Source organism: Hemiscyllium ocellatum, chromosome 42 (assembly GCF_020745735.1).
Source record: "Hemiscyllium ocellatum isolate sHemOce1 chromosome 42, sHemOce1.pat.X.cur, whole genome shotgun sequence".
Taxonomy (NCBI): Eukaryota; Metazoa; Chordata; class Chondrichthyes; order Orectolobiformes; family Hemiscylliidae; genus Hemiscyllium; species Hemiscyllium ocellatum.
Window position 1 is genome coordinate 14,964,938 of NC_083442.1, and position 24,180 is coordinate 14,989,117.

Consider the following 24,180-nt stretch of genomic DNA (forward strand, 5'->3'; position numbering starts at 1 on the left):
GTTTGTCAAAGTTTTCAACACATCAACTTCCTCAACCTCTTATCTGTTCCAGTGTGCTTACCTGCTTCTCAATGGTTTCATTCACTACAAGGTCCTTTTCTTTAGTAAAGCAGAAGCAAAAAACTCATTTCGGGCTTCCCCTACCACCTCAGACTCTATACACAAGTTCCCTATGCTATCCCTGATCGGTCCTACTCATTCTTTGATCATTCTCTTATTCCTCACATAAGTGTAAAATGCCTTTGGATTCTCCCTAATCTTTCCTGCCAAGCCTTTTTCGTGCCCCCTCCTGGCTCTCCTCAGACTATTTTTGACCCCCTCCTCGCCTGCTTGTAATCCTCTAGAGTGGAGTAAGACCCTTGCTTCCTCCACCTTACTTAAGCTTCCTTCTTTCTTTTGACGAGAAGCTCCTCTGCTCTTGTCATCCAAGGTTCCTTTGTCTTACCCCTTCTTGCCTGTCTCGGAGAAACACATTTGTGTATCACTCGCAACAACTGTTCCTTAAACAGTCTCCATGTGTACATAATGCCCTTTCCATGGAACAATTGCTCTCGTCCATGCTGCCCAATGCACGTCTGATAGTATCATAGTTTCCTTTTCCCCAATTCTTTCTTTCTCCATAGCTATGTAGAATGTGAGGCAGTTGTGGTCACTATCACCAAAATGCTCTCCCACCGCAAGATCTGACACCTGCCCCGGCTCATTGCCGAGCACCAAATCCAAAATGGCCTCTCCCCTCGCCGGCCTGTCAACGTACTGAGTTAGGAAACCCTCCTGAACGCACCTTACAAAAACAGCTCCTTCCAAATATCTGCTCGAAGGAGGTTCCAATCAATATTGGGAATGTTAAAGACACTCATTACAATAACCCTACTACATACGCAGTTTTCCAAAATCTGTCGACCTATGCTTTCTTCATTCTCCCTGCTGCTATAGTCAGGGATAAATATAGGGTATGGGAATGGTTCTGGGTGGGTTACTCTTCAGAGGATCGGTGTGGACCTGGTGGGCTGAATAACCTGTTTCCATACTGTAGGGAATCTAATCTCTAATCAATAACCCAGCCTGCATGGCTCTCTGTGGGTAAATTCCAAATGATTTGCAACCATCTGAGAGAAGAAATTCTTCAGCTACTTCTAAATAGCTAGTCCTTTATCTGAAGCCATGCTCCTTTCAGGTCACAACTTAATCATCGTATCATACAGCATGGAAACAGACCCTTTGGTCTAAACAGTCCCTACTGAACATAATCCCAAACTAAACTAGTCCTACATGCCTGTTCCTGGCCCATGTCCCTCCAAACTTTCCTATTCTTGTATCTATCCAAATGTCTTTTAAACGTTGTAATTGTACCCATATCCACCACTCTCCCTCAGCAAATTCATTCCACACGCGAACCACCTTCTCTGTAAAAAAAAAATTGCCTCAGTCTTTTTTAAATCTCTTTCATCTTTAGTGTAGAAACACCCCATCCTTAGGAAAGGACATCTATTAACTGTATGTATACCTTTCATTGTTTTATAAACTGGACTTGAGCTCTGTCCCTCCTGCTGATTTTGAGGCGTAAACCATGGCTATTGCTTGATATCTCTGCTTTGCTCACTATGCCAAAGGCTGCCAAGGAATGCTATCATCTTAAACTCATGGCCTGTGTATGAACATGGTAGAAACGAGGCTTACTCAATGGTAACCTGAGAATCAGTGTCATAAACAGAGGGTTGCATTTGATGGTTGTTTGGCTAACCACAGTAAGTGGGCTGACAAATGGGAATCGCTTTAGTTTCTGGTGTCTGACTACACAAAATCTGCATCCTGTTAACAGATTACGGGTTACAGCAATAGTAACTGAAAGTATATCATAGTGGATTGATGATAAGAATTGCCGGCTCAGTGGTTAGCACTGTTCCCTCACAGCGCCAGGGACCATGATTTGGTTCCAGCCTCTGGCAACTGTATGGAGTTTGCACATTCTCTCCGTGTCTGCGTGGGTTTCCTCTGGGTGCTCCGATTTCCTCCAACAGTGCAAACATGTGCAGGTTAGGTGGATTGGCCATGGAAATTGCCCATAGTGTTCAGGGATGTTTAGGTTAGGTGCATTAGTCATAGGAAATGTAAAGTAATAGAGTAGGGCAGTGGGTCTGGGTGGAATACTCTTCAGAGGTTCGGTGTGGATGTGTTGTGCCAAATGGCCTGTTTCCACACTGTAGGGATTCTATGCTGAGTTTGTTACCTGCTACTGAGATGATGGGTCAGGGTGTCTCAGCGGTTTTACATTATTGAGGGCTTGTGGTACTGAATTTCTGCAGATACTTTCTGTGGTGGGTCCATGGAATGGAAACCTGGGATGTTCTGTGGTGGATCCTAGGATAGGATTCAGGCATTGCTGTTGACTAGTTTGTGAATATCAATATCATTTTATATTCCATAATCTTTCTCAATTAGTTTGCTGAGTCAATGTGCACTTCTCCAGTGTTAACCTAATTTGAAGTGCTTGAGTTTAATTGTTGTTGCACAACCTTATCTTAACTGTCCACGTTGAATATTTCATAACTGCCTTCACATTATATAAAGCAACAAATACTTCATTTTGGATTTTCAAGGCAGCTTGGTGCCTTTCAGGATTCAAATGACAAATAAACTGCTAGAGATTTATGTTCCCACACTGTAATTTGGTATTATCCTCATTCCTTGATGTGTTAGTAAGCTCAGATTTTTTTATAGCATCTTGACATTTGAAAGTACTTCGGAACTTAAAATACATGTTGGAAGTGTTGCATGATGGGTGTGGATTTGTGCACAACAATGTCCCACAAGAAACCAATGGACAAATGACCAATTAACCAATTAACTTGGGTTATGGAAATAATTTTGGTTGAAGCGTTCATACCTGCTCTGGTGCTAAGTTTTTAATTGTACACCTGAACATTTGGATTTGACCTTGTGATGGCTGAATGGTGTCTGCTTTTCTGTAAAGTTTACAAGTCTATAGTTGAAATTTTCAACTGAAAGCTAACAAAATTGACAACGTAGTCCTATAGCATTGATCCTTCAGATTTGCTTTTCTGCTGCTTCTCTGAAACCATGGGACATGAAACCATGACTTCTTGACTCAGAAGTCACAATGATATTCCAAGGATCAAATTGATGTATATAGACTTGGTGGGGAGACACTGCAAGACCCTGGAGGGAATTGAACATAAGAATGCATATTTTACAATTGAGGTGCCAGCATGCTATCCGAAAGTGTGATATGAAAGGGGCAGCAGAAGTTTAGATGAATTATTGTTTACACAAGAGAGTGCTGTCCCATCCCGCACGCCATCTCTCCCCCTCCCCCACTCCCCCCACCCCTCCCACCAAAAAAACCAAAATGCTCAGAGACAAAGTATAGTTTTACCTCCTTCATCTTTATTCCAAGCCCTGGAGGGAGAGAGAACGATTGCCCATGTGCACAGAGACATGAGTTCACAGTCTTCTCTGGAAGAGCAGTTTCTTAATGAATTATATAGCCATTTTACAGGGAGGATTATCCAGATAAGGAATATACATAGTGATTGGGTGACCGTTACAATCAGCAAGGATCAATAGCAAAGATTAAGCCATCTGGTGTTACACAATGAATGTTCACAATCTTAACTGGCTTCACATAATGAATACTTTTCACCTTATTTCGGTATGACCTCACATATCGAACTTCCAATATTGTTAAATGGCTCTACATAATGAATGCTTTTCCACCGTGTTAACCCATTACCCTTGCCTCCAGCATCCAGTTGTTAAGTCTCAGTTCTTATCTGATCTGAGTCATGCTCAGCTGAACCTCTTGTTTCACAAAATTCAAAACTTAACTCTTTCCCTACCTGCTCATACCCTTTACATGTTCTCAAGAGCAGTAGGAACTCTCAGGTTTGGAAGGAAGAGACACATGAAGATTTCAGCAACAGATGGGCTGAGGTTGTGTAGAGGCAAGTAGTTTCAGTGAGGTGGAATCTTCCAGCCTTCCTGAGAGAGAAGGTGAGAGGTTGGAAGCTTGCCTTGTCATGTAGGATGCTATCGTTGCAAGCGGTGAGATTCTGTCATTCCTATGAGGGTGCTAGAGCCTGTAAGTATGGAATTGTCTTTGGGGCAAGAACAAATAGCTTTAGTCTTCCCAATGTTAATTTTAACACATTCTTTAAGATGTTATCTCTTTCTGAATGTGTAATAAATCTGTTTGTAAATTTCGTACTAAACTGTTGGCTGTATATAGTGACATTGCTATCCCTAATCACCATTGAGTTTCGCTCCTTAACCAGTTAACCTGCCTGGCAACGGATTGATGTTATGTGGAGAATCTTCATTTTGTAACCAACCTCTCCTTGCTGCATGCATTTTATTGGGGGACATAATTACTCTGGATTGGTTCTTAATGCTGTTTACTGTAGTTTGTTGAAGAGATTTTTTAGAAGTGCTGTTTATAATAGTATTTATTTGTTATAAAAGTGTTTCTGTGTGAAATTTCAATCTTCCTGATGATTAACATTGGTCTATTGTATATTCTACAGCTAAAAGGGCACCAGAAAACAATATCATTGAATGTCAGACAGATGTAATGTTTCTATTGTAAGCTTCTACTAAACCAAGGTACTGAAATTCTGAGCGGCAAAAGCGAGAACAGTAGTTGCTGGAAATCAAAGTTTAGATTAGAAATGGTCTTTGCGGAATGAGGAAAGGGGTGGGGAGGGAAATATATCTCTGGTGGTGGGGTCCGTTTGGATGTGGTGGAAATATCGGCGGATGATGCGCTTTCTGCAAAGGCCGTTCCCTCCGTGACTATCTGGTCAGGTCCACACCCCCCAACAACCCACCCTCCCCTCCTGGCACCATCCCCTGCAATCGCAGGAATTGTAAAACCTGCGCCCACACCCTCCCTCACCTCCATCCAAGGCCTCAAAGGAGCCTTCCACATCTGTCAGAGTTTCACCTGCACGTCCACCAATATCATTTATTGTATCCGTTGCTCCCAATGCGGTCTCTACATTGGGGAGACTGGATGCCTTCTCGCAGAGCGCTTTAGGGAACGTCTCCGAGACACCCGCACCAATCAACCCCACTGCCTCATGGCCCAACATTCATCCCCACCTCCATCCACCTATTGTACTCTTGGCAACCTTCTCCCTAGCTCCACCCCCCCTCCCATTTATCTCTCCACCCCAGAGGTTCCCTGCTTTCATTCCTGATGAAGGGCTTTTGCCCGAAACGTCGATCTTCCTGCTCCTCGGATGCTGCCTGACCCGCTATGCTTTTTCAGCACCACTCTAATCTCGACTGAAATTCTGAGTTAGCAAGTGCCCAGGAAGTTTTCGTTCAAGCATTCCTGGTCCAGCAACTGAATTATATATGTTTGGTCTAGTCTGTTGAAATGTGCAAACGGATGTCAGGTCATTGTAATTTTGTGCCCAACTTGCTATTAAAATATAAAAGCAATTTGAAGCTCGAGTGTAGACCGAATCAGATATCAGAATGGGACTAATTTATAGTTCTGTGTCATCGGGGTTAACAGTTATTACCCAGTACACGTTTTAAAGTTGTGGACCCAAAGAAACAGCTGCTGGTTACTAACCCTGGAGTACAAATGCTTCTTTAAATGGTTTTGTAGCATTGGATTCAATGACCATTAGAAGTTTAGGTTTGGGTAGCGTGAACTAGTCTTGAAGGACTGTGTTTGACATGGTTGGTATAACACTTTTGTGAGTGCAGCACTATTTGAGTTCAAATGTTGCTGTCTACACCAAATTGAAGTGAGATTCTGATTCTATAAATACAAGACATGAATTTTAATAGACTAACTGTGACAGCTTGACAAATGTTAAATTGTATTGTAGCTGACAGCCCCCTCATGGACTATATTATCATGTATCAGTGCACCTTTGTTCATGCAAACTACTGTGTGTATCGCAAACACTTTGTACCTGCCCTGCTGCTCCAGTTGACAGGTTCCTTATGGTGATTCATGGCCACAGGCAAATCACAGTGATAGTTGTGGGTAGTGTAGGTGTTTGGAGTCAAGGGTGGGCTGTGCATTAAAGTAAAGAGAACTCATGACTTGGAGGTAGGGGTGGAACAGAGGTATCCCTCACAACCTGAATTTTCGATTGCCAAGTGGAAGAATAGCAAATTGCTGAAGGTGGAAGGCTGAGTTAGACAACCTCTTAGTTGGCTTTACACATCAAACTCTGGGGTAGTGTGCTCTATCCTGGAATCACTCAGCTTCCCTAGAGAAACTTTTCCCCTTTTTGATTTGTGAACTGCATTCAGAGATTTTTGACATTTGCTTATTAGCACAGTTGCTATAGAAATTTTAGGATGTTGTGAGAATAATTTGTAGTTTTGTTAGTGTTCTGATGTTTATGCTGCTTCATGTGTATGGTTTCTTGTGTTTGCCGAGTGGAGGTCAGTAGGCAACTGTTGTAGGAGACAGTGTGTTTGATACATACCGGCCACTCTCCAACACTTTCTCTTGTTGGGTTCTTAAGTGTCATCGGCCAAACCTCTGAAGAATTCCATCTGCTTGGGAGACACAGGATGGTGCACAGAATGTGGGTATCCAGATTAGGAGAGAGATGTTTACTTTGTTTCTTCTGAACAGGGAAGAAGTCTTAAAAAGGGGAATATTTGTGGGAGCCAGGTCCTGTACTGTTGTAACTTGCAGTCTATGAGAGGTGTCCAATTGGGAGAAACCTATTGGATTCCACTTATCCAGTTTCGACTGCAGTGCTTCCCAAACTGTTTCCTACTATGGCCCCCATTTTGAAGGTAGAAACTTCTCATGACCCCAGAGAAAGTGTGTGTGTGTGTGTGTGTGTGTGTGTAAGTGTTTGCAAAGCTTTAAGAATGGAGATGTTTGAGCTAGAGGAGCAGACTTGTAAGTGTTGGGGAACTAGAAGCTATACTTTTCATTTACTGTTTTACCTGCTGTTGAAGGCAGCATTTGGGCTGGAGAGATGTTGCAAGGGTTGTCCCATCTGAGTTTTCACTCAGTCCCCACTGCTGTTACAAAGGAGGAAGGGCTTGTGACTCACAGTTTGAGAGTCCCTGTTCTATTGGCGAACTAACAATAACTTTGAAAAGGAAGTTAGAAAGATGCTTGAAGTGGAAAGGTTTACAGGGTAATGGGTTAAAAGTTAACAAGAGTGGAATCAATTGGATAGCTCTGTGAAAGAGCTGGAATGAGTCAAATGGTCACTGTCTCCTTGTAGATTTCTAATACATAAGGTTACATGATTTGGTAGCTCCAGATGCTTCTAAAGTGACTGATGAGAAATTTTTAATCTCCAGTCATAGTGAAGATGGACGATGGAGGAAGAGGGGTGAAGGACAGGATATTAAGGTTCTAATGCTTCCTAACCAGGATAGGAATTAAAATAGCTGGCCAGGTCCCCCCCCAAGCTGCAATTGGAGAGAATTAGCTCTGTTTTATACTCCCTCACGAAATTAATGTGATGATTAAATCATGTCTGTACTGAAGGCTAATTCTGTTAATTCGAAAACTGAAACATCTGTGAGAAAATACATATTACAGGCATTCAGCTTTTTGGGGTGGAGCTCTATAAGTAATGGTCTGAGCAGCATCAACAGCCCTTTGGTACAACTTGAGTAGAGCACATTATCTTGGCTGGCATTTGATTTGACATACAGAAGGACCACTGTAGTACGGGAGGTGTCATTTGTAAAACTACTTGTTAACCCAGGACCTACTGTGACTGCTCATGTGCACTTGAAAGGAAATTAATTGGCCACAAAGTGTTTGAGATCTCCTGAGGATGTGGTAGGCGCTATACAAATGCTTTTTCTTTACCCTATTACTGTACATGTGCTTGCTTTCTCAGCTTTGTTAAACAATTGGGAAATGAATTGCTGAGAAATTGCTCATTCCCTTATTGTGACATGTCTCCTGGTATTCCTAATTTCTGTATCATCTTGTGATGACATACAGCATTGTGCAGAAAGTCATCCACGTATGGAGCACAGAAAAAAAATCCCCTTCAGCAGATTAAGTCTGTGTTTGTCAAAAACATTCGCTTGATTATTCTAATCCCATTTTCCAAGCTGTTTGGGCCCATAGCTTTGGGATTGCACTTGCACATCTAAATACTAAAACGTTATGGAAACAATGGCAGCAGTACTCAAACCTACAATCTTCTGATAACATCACGAGCTAGACCAGAGTCAGACACCTTATCTGTTAGGTCGTGCACAAGGTGGTCAAGCCATCTGCAGGTTTTTCCCAAAAAATATGCTTTTGACACCATGTGTAAAATCTCCTTATTTAACAAAACCCTGACATCTCATCAAGTACAATACAGGTCAGCTTTCGCTGCAATTTGTATGGTTTCATTTACAAAATGCATTTACGCTCGATGTCAAGTATTCTTTGGTGCGTACAGGTGAAGGGATTTTAGAAGTTTTTTGAGCTCTTGGTGAAAAACAGGGAGTGTCTTTGTTGGTGTCCTTGACTTTTTGAATTTTAATGATATTTACCTAAACATTGGTGTGCCTCTCATTGCTCAGTGTTGAACATTGGGATGTGCCAGTCTATCACCAGCTGCTCTTTGCATTGGAAGACTGGTGATGGCCAGACCAAAGAGTGTCATCAGAGAGGTGATGGTTCTACTGGTACAGTTTAGGGATACCTTAGTCTGCGTTCTTGGGAACAGCTGTGGAGCACAGAGTCCAACATGATGGAGCTGCCTGGGATAAACCTCAGCCAAGATCACTCAACTGCCACTGGTAGTTGTTTTGCTCACGCTTTCTCTGTCTTGCTTAGAGAGGGCTGACTTTACTCTGACTTCCTCTGATTCCGTCACTTCAGTTCATGACATCATCTCTCTTTGGTTTCAAGTATCCTGGGGAGTTGAATGAGTGTGCAGTTCACTTCACCTTTTTAGTGATGTGTTTTTATCGGAAATGTATGACCCAAACTGCAGTTTCGATTTGATCATGCAATATGAATCATCTGGCTGCTCTACTCTAACCTACCTCCGCATGACCATTTCCTGTTTCTTTTCCCCAGAGTATATTTGCTTCTTGGCTGGGCTTGTGCCCTGATCACTGAGGATCTACCATGTGGACTTTCTAGAATTTTGACTGATAGCCTTCCTAACAGTTAGTCCCAACCACTGCTCATCCATTAACTCATTTTATTTCGCAGGCTCAATGGAATTACTGCTCCCGTTTTTGTTCTCTTTGAGTCTGTCTTTCCGTGTGGGAACTGCTCAGGTTCTGGCTGGACATTGGTGTCCAAAGGTGACTCGGGTCCTTGCAAAGTATAGATCCAAAATTAACGTTTTATATGTTTCTTGGGTGTTGCCACAAGAAGTGACTCAGTAAGTCAGCCATTCTATTAAAAGATAGGAATGGAAATAAGTCTTTTAATTTCCCTACCTGATTCCATTGTTTCAACTTGTTTAAGGTCTGCCTAAGACTGATATTCCCCGATCCCTCTATATGGGAAAGTGCTTTATGATATATGTGCTGAATGACCTTGTACTTTTGAAGGTTATGCTCTCTTATTATGGACTCTTACAGCCTCCTTTCAGCTATATTTTTAGTGGCCACTGTGAGTGATGGAACTTGGGAGATGTTACAGAGACAGGCACACTCATGCTCTTTATAGAGGTTTCTAAGTTGGAAGGGTGACCTGATAGAGCTTTATAAAGTCATAAGGGGCATGGATAGAGTGAATAGCCAAGGTTTTTTTTTACCTTCAGGGTACAGGAGTCCAAAACTAGGGGGCATAGGTTTAAGGTGAGTGGGGAAAGACTTAAAAGGGACCGAACAGGCAACTTTTTCAGAGGGTGGTGAGTGTATGGGATGAGCTGCCAGAAGGAGTGGTGGAGGCTGGTATAATTACGACACTAATAGGCAGGGATTAGAGGAATAAGGGCCAAATTCTAGCAAATGGGACTAGATTAATTTATGATATCTGGTCAGCATTTACAAGTTAGACCAAAGGGTCTGTTTCTGTGCTGTGCAACTCTGTGACTCACTTGGGCTCTCATATTATGTCACTGTCTGAGATTGATCGGTGTCACTTCAGAGACTACCTCCATTTCAGTCCAAGGAATGTCAGCAACCTATTTTCACACTCCATGTTTAGACTCCTGAGATTTTCCCTGTCCTGGCTCTGCATTAAGAATAATCAAGATTATCTTAGTTTGTTCTCGGCTATCCTGCTAAATCTTTATTTGGAGCTTTTCTTAGCTCTGCTTCAGATTCTCTATCTACCCCGCCCCCTCCACCCACACATCAACAAGCCTCGAATTAGCCAAACCTAGATTCACTGACAATTTTGTGCATACTATTGTTGTGAGATCCCAGTTAATTTCATTTAGTTGCTCAAGGTAAAACATTATGTTCTGTTTAAGCTACAAGAGGATATATCCTTTGTTTTTCTGTATTTTTTCAAAAGAAAAACAACCCTGAAATCCAATTCTTGTTGCTAGGTTATAAAGCAGCTCTCTTCTGACTTATGATCAAATCAGAGCAGAAATCACTGACAACAACAGCGTTGTCTCTTTGCTATAATCTAAAATAGCTAAGGTTTAGATGTGAGGCACTTGTTACTGAATTGCAGGCCTAGCTGTGTCAGTTGGGGAAGATTGTTGTTTTTGAAGTTAATCTAGCTAAAGGTGCTTTAGTACAAGTATATGCTTGAATATTTGTAACTGCGATAGTGTGTTTAACCGATGGTTACCACTCACTGGGATCTTAGTTTTTTTTAGATTAGACTTACAGTGTGGAAACAGGCCCTTCGGCCCAACAAGTCCACACCGACCCGCCGAAGCGCAACCCACCCATACCCCTACATTTACCCCTTACCTAACACTATGGGCAATTTAGCTTGGCCAATTCACCTGACCCGCACATCTTTGTGACTGTGGGAGGAAACCGGAGCACCCGGAGGAAACCCACGCAGACACGGGGAGAACGTGCAAACTCCACACAGTCAGTCGCCTGAGTCGGGAAATGAACCCGGGTCTACAGGCGCTGTGAGGCAGCAGTGCTAACCACTGTGCCACCGTGCCGCCCACATTGTGCTGTGTCATCAATGGTCATTGATTAGTAAGCAGACTAAATTGTATAAGGCGCAATGTATTGGCACACAACAAAATCACACTTGCCCCTTTTACACTGTAGCCCAGTTCCCATTTTCTAATGTCAAGTACAAAGGCGGTGTTTGTTTTCAAAGTGTCTTGTTTCCATTGCACTTGTCCCGAGTGTCTGGGGTCACGAAATGAGACACTGTGGTAACATCAGAGTCGCAAGAGCACAATGGTACCATGCCCTGAATGTTACAACACCCTTGGCAGGATGCTTGCAACCCAGCGTTTGGCAGAGTTGACGGACCATTAGTTTGAGACACAACCATCTGTGTGATGCAAGAACAGCTGATCTACCAAGCTGTGGGCCACGTGCGCCAGTTCCTCCTGCTGTGCCGCTAGAACTGTTGTGATTGCTGTTTGTGGCAGAAAGCATTTTCTCCTTAAAGTAGTCTAATTTTGTTTTCAGCTTTGCAGATGGGAAAGTAATCTACTGCTGGAGCTTTGGAATAACTGATACGGTTATAAATAGATTCAAAATATATTCACGTCACCCGTGACTCAGTTGCTTCTGAGTCAGAAATTGAAGGAGTTATCTTATGAGGAAATGTTGGACTGGTTGGGCCTGAGTCCATTTTGAGGAGTGACATCATTAAAACAGTTAAGATCTGAGGGAGGTTGACAGGGCAGATCCTGAAAAAATGTTTCCTCCCTGTCATAGAAACTAGAACATGGGGACTCGGTTTAAAGTTCAAGGGTCTTCCATTTATGATGGACGTGAAGAGGGTTCTCTGAGGGTTGTTGGAATTTTCTTCTCTAGAAAGTAGTGCAAGCTGGGTCATTTAAAATTTTAAGGCTGGGTTAGATTCTTGATCAATGTATTCTAGGAATTATGAGGTGGAAGGCAGATAAAGTGGAGCCACAATCTTGTCATGAGCTCAGTGGACCAAATGGCCTGCTCCTCCTAATCCATGTGTTTGTATGTATACATGTAAAGGCTGAGAGTTCAAGTTCAGCTCCCGAGACTCAAGCATAATCTAAACTGACTCTCCAGTGCAATACTGAGAGCCCACTGTACAGCTGGAAGTACTGACTTTTTGGTCAGATGACAATCTGACTGACTCCCGCCTTGGGCGGATTAAAATATCCTATTGCACAATTCTGAGGAAAAACTGAGGAATTATTCTACGTGTCCTGGCTAACATTTACCCAACAATCACCTTCAAGAAAATATTCTGACAATTATCATGTTGCTGTTTGTAGAATTCCCTCATTCCTGATGCCTGAAATGTTGATTCTCCTGCTCCTCGGATGCTGCACCACACTCTCACCTCTGATCTCCAGCGTCTGCAGTCCTCACTTTCTCCTGTTCGTTGAAGCTGTCAAGTTTCATGTATTCCAAAAAGTGACTGCACTAAACTTCATTAGATTGCACACTGTGGGATGGCCTGAGGTTACGAAAGGCACTATATAACGCAAATTCTCTTTTTTTTTCTTTCATCTATATCTTGGTTGGAGGGGTTTGTGACTCCAGCTGTTGGCTGGTATGAGTGGCAGTGGATGAAGGAATGGGGCACTGCATGAAATTAATGTTCAACACTGCATTTTTGTAGTGATTTGTATGTTCAGGATATAGTGAAGATTTGTGTTTCACAGTCAATGAATTTGAAGCAGGTACTGTACGAGGTCAAGAGTGTGGCGTTGGAAAAGCACAGCCAGTCAGGCACCATCCGAGAGGCAAGAGAATCAACGTTTTAGGCATAAGCCTTTCATCGAGAATGAGGTTTGTGAGCCTGGGTCTGAGAGAGAAACGTGAGGGGATTGGGGCTGGGAGGAAGGGAACTGAGAATGTGGTAGGTAGATGAAGGTGTGTGTGAATGATAGGTTAGAGAGGAGAGTGGCGCAGATAGGTGGGAAAGAAGATGGACAGGTAGGACAGATCAAGAGGTGGTGCCAAATTGGAAGGTTGGATCTGGAATAAAGTGGGGGGAGGGGAATTGAGGAAATTACTGAAATTCGCATTGAAACCATGTGGTTGGAGGGTCCCAAAGCGGAAGATGAGGCATTCTTCCTCCAGATGGCGGGTGGTGGGGGTTTGGCAATGGATGAGGCCCAGGACCTGCATGCCCTTGGGGGAGTGTGAAGGGAAGTTAGAGTGTTTGGTCATGGAGCAGTGAGGTAGCTTTGACATGTCCCAGAGATGTTCTCTGAAGCGTTCCGCAAGTAGGCGTCCTGTCTCCCCAATCTAGAGGAGACCACATTGGGAGCAACGGATACAGTAAATGATGTGTATGGAAGTGCAGGTAAATCTCTGATGGATGTGGAAGGCTCCTTTGGGACCTTGGATGGAGGTAAGGGGGAAGGTGTGGGCGCAGGTTTGACACTTGCTGTGAACTCTGATGGATATGGAAGCTATTGTGCAAGAATAAGGGTCAGCCTGTATTCACAGCGCAGAATCTTTTGATCAGTAATAGTGATTGATCGATTAATTTTGTACTTCATGGAGGATAGGTCTTGTCCTGAACAACTCTTGTGGCATAGTGATAGTGTTCCCACCTTGGAACCAGAAGGTCTGGCTTCAACTACCCCTGGAGGTGTATCGTAATGTGTCTAAAGATGTTGATGAAAGTAACTACTAAGGGGACTTAATGCTACTTATTGGGGTGTTGGATTTTAATGCCTATCTTAGTTAATGAAGTGTAGTGCAGTAACTTTTATACCACATGAAATTTGATAGCTAGTTTGCACAAAGCAAGCTTCTACAAACAGCAATGTGATAATTGAATGTCTCAGCTGAAAGGCAACATCTCTAACAATGCAGCATTCTGTCAAGACCGGACAGAAGTAGTGATGGGCTCCTACTGAAAGGGACATTTTTGTTTAGTTGTTTAAAGTATTTTGATATATCAGAGCCTTGAAGCTGTAATCATCTTCCAGTCGTCACATTTGAGGAAGAAAAACTGGAACCAGGAAAGGTATGGGGTTGGAGCACACACTCAATAAAAGGGGCTGTTCAGACTTCAAAGCAGTAATTTGCTATTTGTTCATTGAATTTATTGAGAATTGTCTTGGTGTGGTTAAAGTTTTCATGATGTGTATTAGGTGATGTACAATGTAATGTAGCTTCTCCCAAAATTAAGGGTTGTGATACCATGTGGGGTGACAAACTGAACTTTTGAATCCACGAGCTCTGAGGCAGCAGTAGCCAACTCCCCGTCTCCCATCTCCGGTTGCATTGAGGTAACCCTCCCACCTCGTCCTCCATTCTCATCGAGACTCATGACAATTTTGAAACCTCACTGGCATCACAGTGGTCAAACATTGGTTCTAATAGCTGGTTGTAGTTTGGGGCATTTGCTGTGGTTCTGCACAATCTTGATGTTGGTCTAGCAACTGCTGAAACTTACGAATGAGTGATCCTTCAGACAGGTGCCTGAGCAATGCAGTGACGATGCTGTCAACTACCAGGTAGAAACTGCGGACACATTTTCGGCAGTTGTTTGAATTGCATTTTTATGATCATTTTGCCAGACTTGGCCAGTTGCTAGAATGGTTTAATCCTGTGTATATGGAAAAGATGGGAGAAACCTGGGAGATTTTGGAAATGCACAAAAAAAGCCCATTTGATTGAATAAGGTCTTCCTTTAGAAGGATATATTGACATTGTCGGATAATTTGGGTGAGAGGAGACTTGTATGAGGCAGAAGTCAGTGTGAATGTCCTGTTTCTAAACTGTGCACACTTTGTGGTTGATCTCCATCCCTTTCTCTTGCTAATTTCTTCAAGTATCCCTTTTCTTTCGAAAGATTACTTGTCTCTCGATTCATTTCCCCGCTTCTGCTTTCGGGTGCGTTTCTGATCTGTGGGTAAGAGCAAGCTCAGTCATTCATTTGTCCTGCTAACTAGGGAGGAACTGAGGAGATATTGTCTTTAAAACCCTGCGACCTTGCAAAGGAATGAGATCACTGAGAAGAATACACTGAAAAAAACACAGTACCAGAAAGAAGTTGGGAACGTTCTTCATTTTGGAGAATATAATGTACCAAGTGCGAAAGTGAATTTGACTTAAATTCAACCCATTGGTCTGTTTCTTCCCTCTCAGCGTTCTAATGGTTGTTAATGGTAATGACCACTGTCTTTGGAATGCATTCTTCAAATATCCATGGCCTTGATTTGGTTCGGCATTAAGAATAATTGGTCAGAGTGTTCTATATGTGGTGTTCACTCGACCTGTTCTGTTTTATTGTCAATGATTCCAAACCAATAATTTGATGACTGATTTGATGTTGGCATCGTGATAAGCCCTTTGACCCAACAAGTCCACACCGACCCTCCAAAGAGTAACCCACCCAAATTCATTTCCCTACCCTATATTTACTCCTGACTTCTGCACCTAACCTACACATCCCTGAACACTACAGGCAATTTAGTATGGCCAGTTCACCTAACCTGCACATCATTGGACTGTGGGAGGAAACCCACGCAGACACGGGGAGAATGTGGAAACTCCACGCGGACAGTCACCGAGGCTGGAATCGAACCCAGGTCACTGATGCTGTGAGGCAGCGATGCTAACCAAGCCACTGTGCTGCCACAGACTAGAAATGTTGCAGGACTAGAAATCCAGTGGCCCAGGCTTATGCGCTGGAGCCATGGGTTCAAATCCTACTGTTGCAGGGAGGAAGGAATTTAAATTCAATCCACTCAATCAAAGCTAGCTTCACTCATAATCGCCTGTCATAAAATCTCATGTGGTTCAGTGGACTTCAGAGAGGGAAATCTGCCCTCCTTATCCGATATGGTACCGCATTGCTAAGGGTCTATTCTCACTGGCCTCTGAAATGGGCAAGAAAGTCACTCAACTGTATCAAACCACTGAAAATGTATTTTCATGTTGCCCCTGCTAAGATTATACTAAAAATGGAAGAGCTGTCCTGTACGTTAGGGAGGGATTTCCAGGATCTTGATCCCGCGACAGTGATGAAATGATGATATGGCTGTAAGTTAGGATGACGTGTGGGGGGATCTTGTCGGTAGTAGTGTTGCTAGGCATTGGCTGACTTTTGTCCTTCTAGGTGCTAGAGGTTTAGCGTTTTGGCGGTGCTGTTGAAGGAGCTTTACACATTGCTGTCGCTGTGCCTGGGTGGTGGACAGAGTGGCACCATACCCTCAAACAATCAAGTGGCTGCTTTGTGCTAGTTGGTGTTGAGTTTCTTGTGTGTTTGGAGCTATGTTCATCCAGGCAAGTGCCACAATCCTGACTTGTGCCTTGTACATGGTGAACAAGCTTGAGAGATCGAGGTGAGTAACATGCTGCAGGATTCCTAGCCTATGGCTTACGCTGTAGTCACAGGGATTACATGGCTGGGACAGCTCAATTTCTTTTTTGTGGAACCCCCAGGATGTTGATAGTGGGGGATTCAGTTGTGAGAGATAATGGTCAGATTCAGTCTGGTTGGTGATGGTCTTCCCTGGCACTTCCCTTGCCACTTAACAGCTTTAGCGTGAATATTGTTCACGTCTTGCTGCATTTTGATATGGATTGTTTCATAATCTGAGGATTTGTGAATTCTGCTGAACATTATGCAATCAGTGAACATCCCCACTTCTGACCTGATGATGGTGAGAAAGGTATTCATTTAGTAGTTGAGAATGATTGGGCTGAAGATCCTTTCCTAAGGAACTCATATCAAGATATCTTAAGATTGAGATGACTGACCTCCAGTAACCTCAACCATTTTATTTAATACTAGAAATTAGTCCAGCTGGTGCCCTTTGACATTTTGACATTGCCATCACTAAATCCCCCACTATCAACATTCCAGGAATTACCTTTGAACAGAAGCTGAACTGGACCGACCGAGTTTTCATTTAATTCCAATTAGAGTCAGAGATGTACAGCAACTTTCTTTTCCCTGGAGCATAGGATGCTAAGTAGTGACCTTAGAGGTTTATTAAGTCAGGAGAGGCATAGATAACATACATTGCCAAGGTCGTTTCCCCAGGTTAGGGGAGTCCAAATGTAGAGGGCGTGCGGTAGTTTAAGGTGAGAGAGCAAAGATTTAAAAGGGACCTGAGGGGCAACCTTTTCACACAGGGTAATGCTTATATGGGATGAGCTGCCAGAGGAAGTGGTAGACTGTTAACTACAGTTTTGCTAGAATTCCTTGATGCCACACTTGTTCCAATGCTGCCTCGATAACAGGTGGTCATTCTCATCTTACCTCAATTTTTGGCCATGACCATCAAGACGAGACTAATCCTGGTTTAACCATAAAGGCAGCAGCAGATGTTATTTTAAAATATAATGTCAATCTGGTGAAACTGTGACCCAGGGCTACATGCATGCCAAACATCACAAGCAGCATGCTGTAGACGGAGCTAAGTGACCCTATAGTGTGTACCATCTGGAGAACGCAATGTAGACATTTGGCAAGATTGCTTTGACAACATCTTCTTGACCTTTGAGCCAGAGCATCAAGAATAGCAGACCGATGGAAACACAACCATCTGTATGTGTTCTTCCATCTCTCAACATCTGATTTGGAACTATATCACCGTTCCTTCACTGCCTCTTTGGGGCGGCACGATGACTTAGTGGTTAGCACTGCTGCCTCACAGCACCGGGGTCCCAGGTTCGATTCCAGCCTCGGGTGACTGTGTGAAGTTTGCACATTCTCCCCATGTCTGCGTGGGTTTTCTCCGGGTGCTCCGGTTTCTTCCCACAGTCCAAAGTCGTGCAGGTCAGGTGAATTGGCCATGTTAAATTGCCCATAGTGTTAGGTGCATTAGTTAGAGGGAAATGGGTTAGTGTTCGGAGGGTCAGTGTGGGGCCTTTTTCCACACTGTAGGGCATCTAATCTGATCTACAAAAATCCTGGGGCATTCCCTTCTGACCAGCCCAGTGGATATTGACTGCAGTCGTTATGTGATCCACTAGTCTGTTGTAAACTATAAAATTCAAATTAGCCTCCATAATTCCCAAGCAACAGCTTTGTGATCCTATACTCCAGCAAACAATGGTAGTTCTTCCTTTGTTCATGATGTGGGCCTTTCTGACAAGATCAGCATTCCTTGCCCATCCCTAATTTCCCTTGAGACGTTGCTGGCAAGCCACTTGTACCACTGTAAATCCCTTGTAATTAAAGTAAGCCACCTATATTCTGAAGCATGACTTTGAAAAGCACTTTATGCAATCCTTTCCTTAGCTAGTGAAGGCTGTTTTTATTTCATACTGAGGGCACGTGGTGGATATAAAGTTTCCTGTAGTCTGCTGCTTTAGATTCACACAGAATCAAGTTTCTATCACAGAGAACAACAATGTGCTGGAGAAACCCTGGTAACTGAGCACAGAATGCTGCTGCCTCACAGCGCCAGGGACCTGTGTTCGATTTCAGCCTCCTGCCACTCTGTGTGGAGTTTGCACGTTCTCCCCATGTCTGCCTGGGTTTCCTCCGGTTTCCTCCCACAGTCCAAAGATGTGCAGGTTAGGTGAATTGGTCATGCTAAATTGACCATAGTGTTAGGTGCATTAGTCAGGGGGAATGGGTCTAGGTGGGTTACTGTTTGGAGGGTCAGTGTGAACTAGTTGGGCCGAAGGGCCTGTTTCCACACTGTAGGGATTCTTAAAAAAACGAAAACAAGTAGGAAAAGTTTTTATATAAAATGGAAAAGGGTGGCCAAAGTGGATGTAGGTCCGTTGCAGGATGAGAAAGGGGAATTAATATTGGGTAATGCTGAACCAGCCAAGGCCTTGAATAACTATTTTGTGTCAGTTTTCACAGTGGAAGATGTGCCTAACATGCCAAAGAATGATGTTAAGGATACGATGGGATGTTAGGATCTCAATTCAGTTGCTATCACTAAAGGGGTAGTGTTGAGCCAACTTGAGGGTCTAAAGGTAAGTCTCCTGGTCCTGATAGAATGCATCCCAGGGTGCTGAAAGAAATGGTGGAAGTTGTAGTCGATGTCTTGGTGGTAATTTACCAAAATTCTCTGGACTCTGGACAGGTCCCGGCGGACTGGAAGACAGCGAATATCATGCCACTGTTTAAAAAAGGGTGTAGGTAAAAGGCAGGTAACTATAGGCCAGTTAGTTGAACATCTGTAGTTGGGAAAATGCTGGAGGATATTATTAAAGAAGAAATAGTGAGACATCCGGATGGAAAGGGTTCCATCAGGCAGACGCAGCATGGATTCAGGAAGGGAAGGTCGTGTTTGACAAACTTACTGGAGGTTTTAACAAGTGTGGTGGATGGAGGGGGAAAGGTGGATGTTGTATCCTTGGATTTCTAGAAGGTTTTTGATAAGGCATCGCATAAAAGACTCATCCATAAGATAAGAATGCATGGAGTTTGGGAATGTATTAGCATGGATAGAGGACTGGTTAACGAATAGAAAGCAGACAGTTGGGATAAATAGGCGTTTCTGTGGTTGGAGATTATTGGTGAGTGGGGTGCCGCAGAGTCAGTGTAGAGCAACTGTTCATGGTATATGATTTGGAAGCAGAGACAGTGTGTAACATATCCAGGTTGGCTGATGACACTAAATTGAGTGGAAAGGTAAATTGTGCAGAGGATGTGGAGGGTCTGCAGAGAGATTTAGATAGGGTAAGTGAGTGGGCAAGGGTCTGGCAGATGTAGTATAATGTTGGTAAATATGAAGTTATCTACTTTGGAAATAAATATAGTAGGTCAGAGTATTATTTAAATGTTGAAAGATTGCAGCATGATGTTGTGCAGAGGGACTTAGGAGCGCTCGTACATGAATCGCTAAAAGTTGATTTGCCGGTCCAACAGGTAATCAGGAGAGCACACAGAATATTGGCTTTCATTGCTAGAGGGATTGAATTTAAGTACAGGGAGGTTCAGCTGCAATTGTACAAGGTGTTGGTGAGGCTGCACCTGGAGTATTGTGCACAGTTTGAGGAAGGATATACTGGCTTTGGGGGCAGTACAGAGGAGGGTCACCAGGTTGATTCTGGAGGTGAGGGAGTTGCCCCATGAGGAGAGGTTGAGCCGCCTGGGACTGTACTCACTAGAATTTAGAAGAATGGAAGTGGATCTTATAGAAACATATGAAATTATGAAGGGGATAGACAAGACAGAGGCGGGCAAGTTGTTTCCGCTGGTTGGTGAGATGAGGGCTAGGAGACATGGCTCAAGATTAAGAGGAGTCGATTTAGGGAGTCGAGATGAGGAGGAGCCGCGTTTTCCAGAGTGTAATGATTCTATGGAATTCTCTGCCCAAGGAAGCGGTGAGGACAGCTTCATTAAATATATTCAAGGCACAGTTGGTTGGGTTTTTGCATGGTAAGGGAATTAAGGATTATGGGGATAATGCAGGTAGGAGGAGCTGAGGTGATGTATAGATCAGCCATGATCTTAATGACTGAGGGAGCAGGTTTGACGGGCCAAATGGTTTACTCCTGCTTCTATTACTGTGAAACTAAGATAAAGTGAAGTGACACTTCCATTCCCAGTTTTCAACTATTCTGAATTGTCAAGTTGCAACCAAGAGAAACGGAGTTCAACTGATTAAATTGAACTTGGATCTTTGTAAATGTCAGAAGTGAGAATGGCGAAATTCCCGCTAAGATCTGAGAGCCACCTCTATCTTTTGTTTCTGATAATACTGTGGGATTTTCAGTCTATCTGAAAGAAACAACTGGATCCAGAGGAAGTGATGTGCGTGTCTCCATTTTAACTTGAGAGGACAACATTCCCTCAAGACTACACTGGACTGTGAAATAGATGATCCTGATATGACTTAAGGCTAAAATCCACTATTATTTACCCTGTGCTCCCAATAAGTCATTGACACATGCAGTCTTGATGGGGAGGAAATGTACTTTCTTATCTTGAAGTTTTACCCTCTATTTCAAGGTATAATTTTCTCCCTCTATCCCTGAAATAGTAGCTTTCTATGTTTTTATGTATTAGCATGCAGAGAAGTGTACACTTTGCAGTGTCTTAATGTTTCATTTCACTTTCTTGCAGGTAAAAATCTCTACACAAATGAATACGTAGCAATCAAACTGGTAAGTATATATTTTTTTTCTCATGCACATTTGGGATGCATTTTACTTAGTGTTATGGACCAGGCCAGACCATCCTCAAAACATTTCAAGAAGATATCCTAGACCTTAACTTCTTATTTTAAAGGCAGATGTAAAGTGGTTGTTCCAGATGTAATGCAACTGGTCAAACCACTTGGCTTTAAGCAAAACAGAATTTATTTAAACTCTGGAGTTGAAACGTGAACAAAAGAAAACTGAATTTAGAATAACTTAACTATTAGAAAACTTTACCAACTTGATTACAGTCATTATTACTAATTAACTGTTTCAAGACAGTAACATCCCATAAACGCAGCCCTTGGCAGGAAGGTAAATTCAAACACCGATTCTTCCAGGCAGGAGGGAACAACATTTAGAGAGAAATTTCAGAGAAATTCAGGAATCCTTTACTGATGCTTGCAACTCTTTTGGACATCTTGTGACTGCTACAGCTACAAAAATCTAGAAAAAACCTGAACTGGGAGAACTGGCCACTCCCTGCCACTCCCTTTCATTATTAAACTGTTTTACAAATAAAAAACCAATGGCCTGTTAAAACCGAGACTCTTTGGCACTTCTGCCTTTACAATCTCTCTTCAAAAGAAAATCAAGGACAAAACAACCTTTTAAAGTGACAGCATCATCACAGTAGCAAGCAGCCATTGGTAATCTTAGAGTCATAGAGATGTAAACATGGAAACAGACCCTTTGGTCCAAATCGTCCATGCTGACCAGATATCCCAACCCAATCTAGTCCCACCTGCCAGCACCTGGCCCATATCCCTCCAAACCCTTCCTATTCATATACCCATCCAGATGCCTCTTAAATGTTGCAAATGTACTAGCCTCCACCACTTCCTCTGGCAGCTCATTCCATACCCGTACCACCCTCTGTGTGAAAAAGTTGCCCCTTCAGTCTCTTTTATATCTTTCCCCCCTCACCTTAAACCTATGCTCTCTAGTTCTTGACCCCAGGGAAAAGGCTTTGTCTATTTACCCTATCCATGCCCCTCATAATTTTGTAAATCCTTATAAGGTAACCCCTCAGCCTCCGGGGCTCCAGGGAAAACAGCCCCAGCCTCTCCCTATAGCTCAAATCCTCCAACCCTGGCAACATCCTTGTAAATCTTCTCTGAACCCTTTCAAGTTTCACAACATCTTTCCGATAGGAAGGAGACCAAAATTGCACGCAACTTGAATTTGAATTAATTTGTATGTTGCAGTTAGACAAATTAATTCAAATTGGCAGATGTGTTCACAAAGTTTTTTTTGGTAATCTCACTAATGCATCTTGTCAAAAAGCAATCTTGTGAATTTTAAAGTGCTCTCTGTGCAATGAAATGGCCTAAAAATATTTGCCAACAGTGCACAAAGGTTAAAATCTGTGCAGTTTAGTTTACCTGCTGTTTTGTGTGCTGGGCCTTATTTCATACCAGTCTGTAATATTTTTACTTTGATTGCCAAAAGAATCCATAATACAACTTTGCAGCCTGGTGAGCAAGCTCAATAAACTCTTTTTTTTAATCCCTGCTTGTATGCAAGATCTGACTGCTAAGGTGCAGCTGTATGCATCTTGTCTTTAATGATTCCAGTTTTTAACCTCGCTCCAAACCATTGTTACCTTGTCTGGTATGGTTCCTGCTGAGACTGCTGTTTTGTGTGATGGCCCGGGAGCATGCTAAAGCATGGAAGATTTGCCCTCTAGTAGCATGTCAATGTATGACAGTTGTTCATGAGCAATCACTGGAAAGGCATGTGGTGCTGACTTGGATGTGGACTACTGGAACATTGGTTCAAGAGCTCACAAAATACTTTAAAAGTTGATATTTGAGAAATAAAAGTATGGTTTATGGGTCTCCCTGTTTTATTCTTAATGACCAGTTTTCTCAGTTGGTAATTTGCATCAAGGTAACCCACATGTAGGGGGCATTTTTTTGTTGGATGTGTAAACAGCTACATTAATAATTATGATTTCACACTTAGCTGTAAGAGAAGATTCCGTATTAGTGATATTTACATGGGGAAAGGGAGTGTAGAGATGTCTCCATTGAAAGAGTTTTAAAATCTGAAAGTTAATAAATAAACTAATTTTGATGTTCAATATTAGTGAGCTCCAGAGTGATTGAATATAGATTGTGGCTTAGCTGAGAATAGAGGAGCATACAGCTTAGAAGGGACTTCCTTGTAATGATTCAACAACCAGTTTAACATCCTCAGTATATCGGAAATGCTCAATGTTGAATTGCAATTATAGTTGTAGCGTAGTGATTTCTCTGTACAAGATCTCACAAACAATAAATGACAAGTTAACTCTCTATTTGCCATGAAATTTACCGCAAAACCCCTTGTGTTCACCTGAAAAGGCAGGTTGGCCCTTAATTTAATGCCTTCTGTTTTAATAAAACACAACCACCTTTCAACTAGGTATGGTGCTGTTCGTATCAGACTGAAATGTTGGTTCAGATTGCTTCCCCAGTAGCTAGTTGAACCTATCTCACTCTGACCCTGGTGATACATCTTGGATAGTCATGTGCAGTTTCATGTGAAAGTACAACCCAAGTTTGTTCAGAAATTGTGCGCATCCTGCTAATGTCAAGTTACACTTAAATCCCTTGCCCAATCGCAAAAATATAAATATTGGTAATATAATATGGACTTCAATCTGTTTCCGTGCGCACATTTTAAATTCTTAATGCAAGATAGCCCTTTGCCCACACAGCTGCCTAAAATCCTCCAGATAGGAGATGCCTATGATGAGCTTTTTAGGTATTTATCTACCCTAGAAAACTCTTGTGTGATAGTTAACTTGAAAAATCTCATCATTTTTAACTATTTCAGCCTGACAGTCGATGGTTAAGTATGAGTAGTGGAATGAACTTCGGACGAATTGTTGGTTAACTAATTTTTTAAGGAATGCAAAGCAGCGAAATCCATAAATTAAAAAATGTTTGCGTGCTTAGAGGAATAAGAAGTGACTGCAACAGCAAGTTGCCCTTAAGATCCTGTTACTAATAACACGCAGAGCATTGAAAGGAAATTTTT

General features: G+C 42.6%; 1 protein-coding gene across 3 annotated transcripts in view; it reads left to right on the forward strand.

The window, feature by feature from the left end:
- LOC132834850 (casein kinase I-like) overlaps positions 1-24,180 on the forward strand; it is a 214,830-nt gene that overhangs the window by 63,181 nt on the left and 127,469 nt on the right. For all 3 annotated transcript variants that reach the window (XM_060853927.1, XM_060853930.1, XM_060853929.1), the window contains one exon: positions 21,080-21,120. In XM_060853927.1, the coding sequence (XP_060709910.1) occupies positions 21,080-21,120 (41 nt within the window). The remainder of the gene's footprint in view (positions 1-21,079; positions 21,121-24,180) is intronic.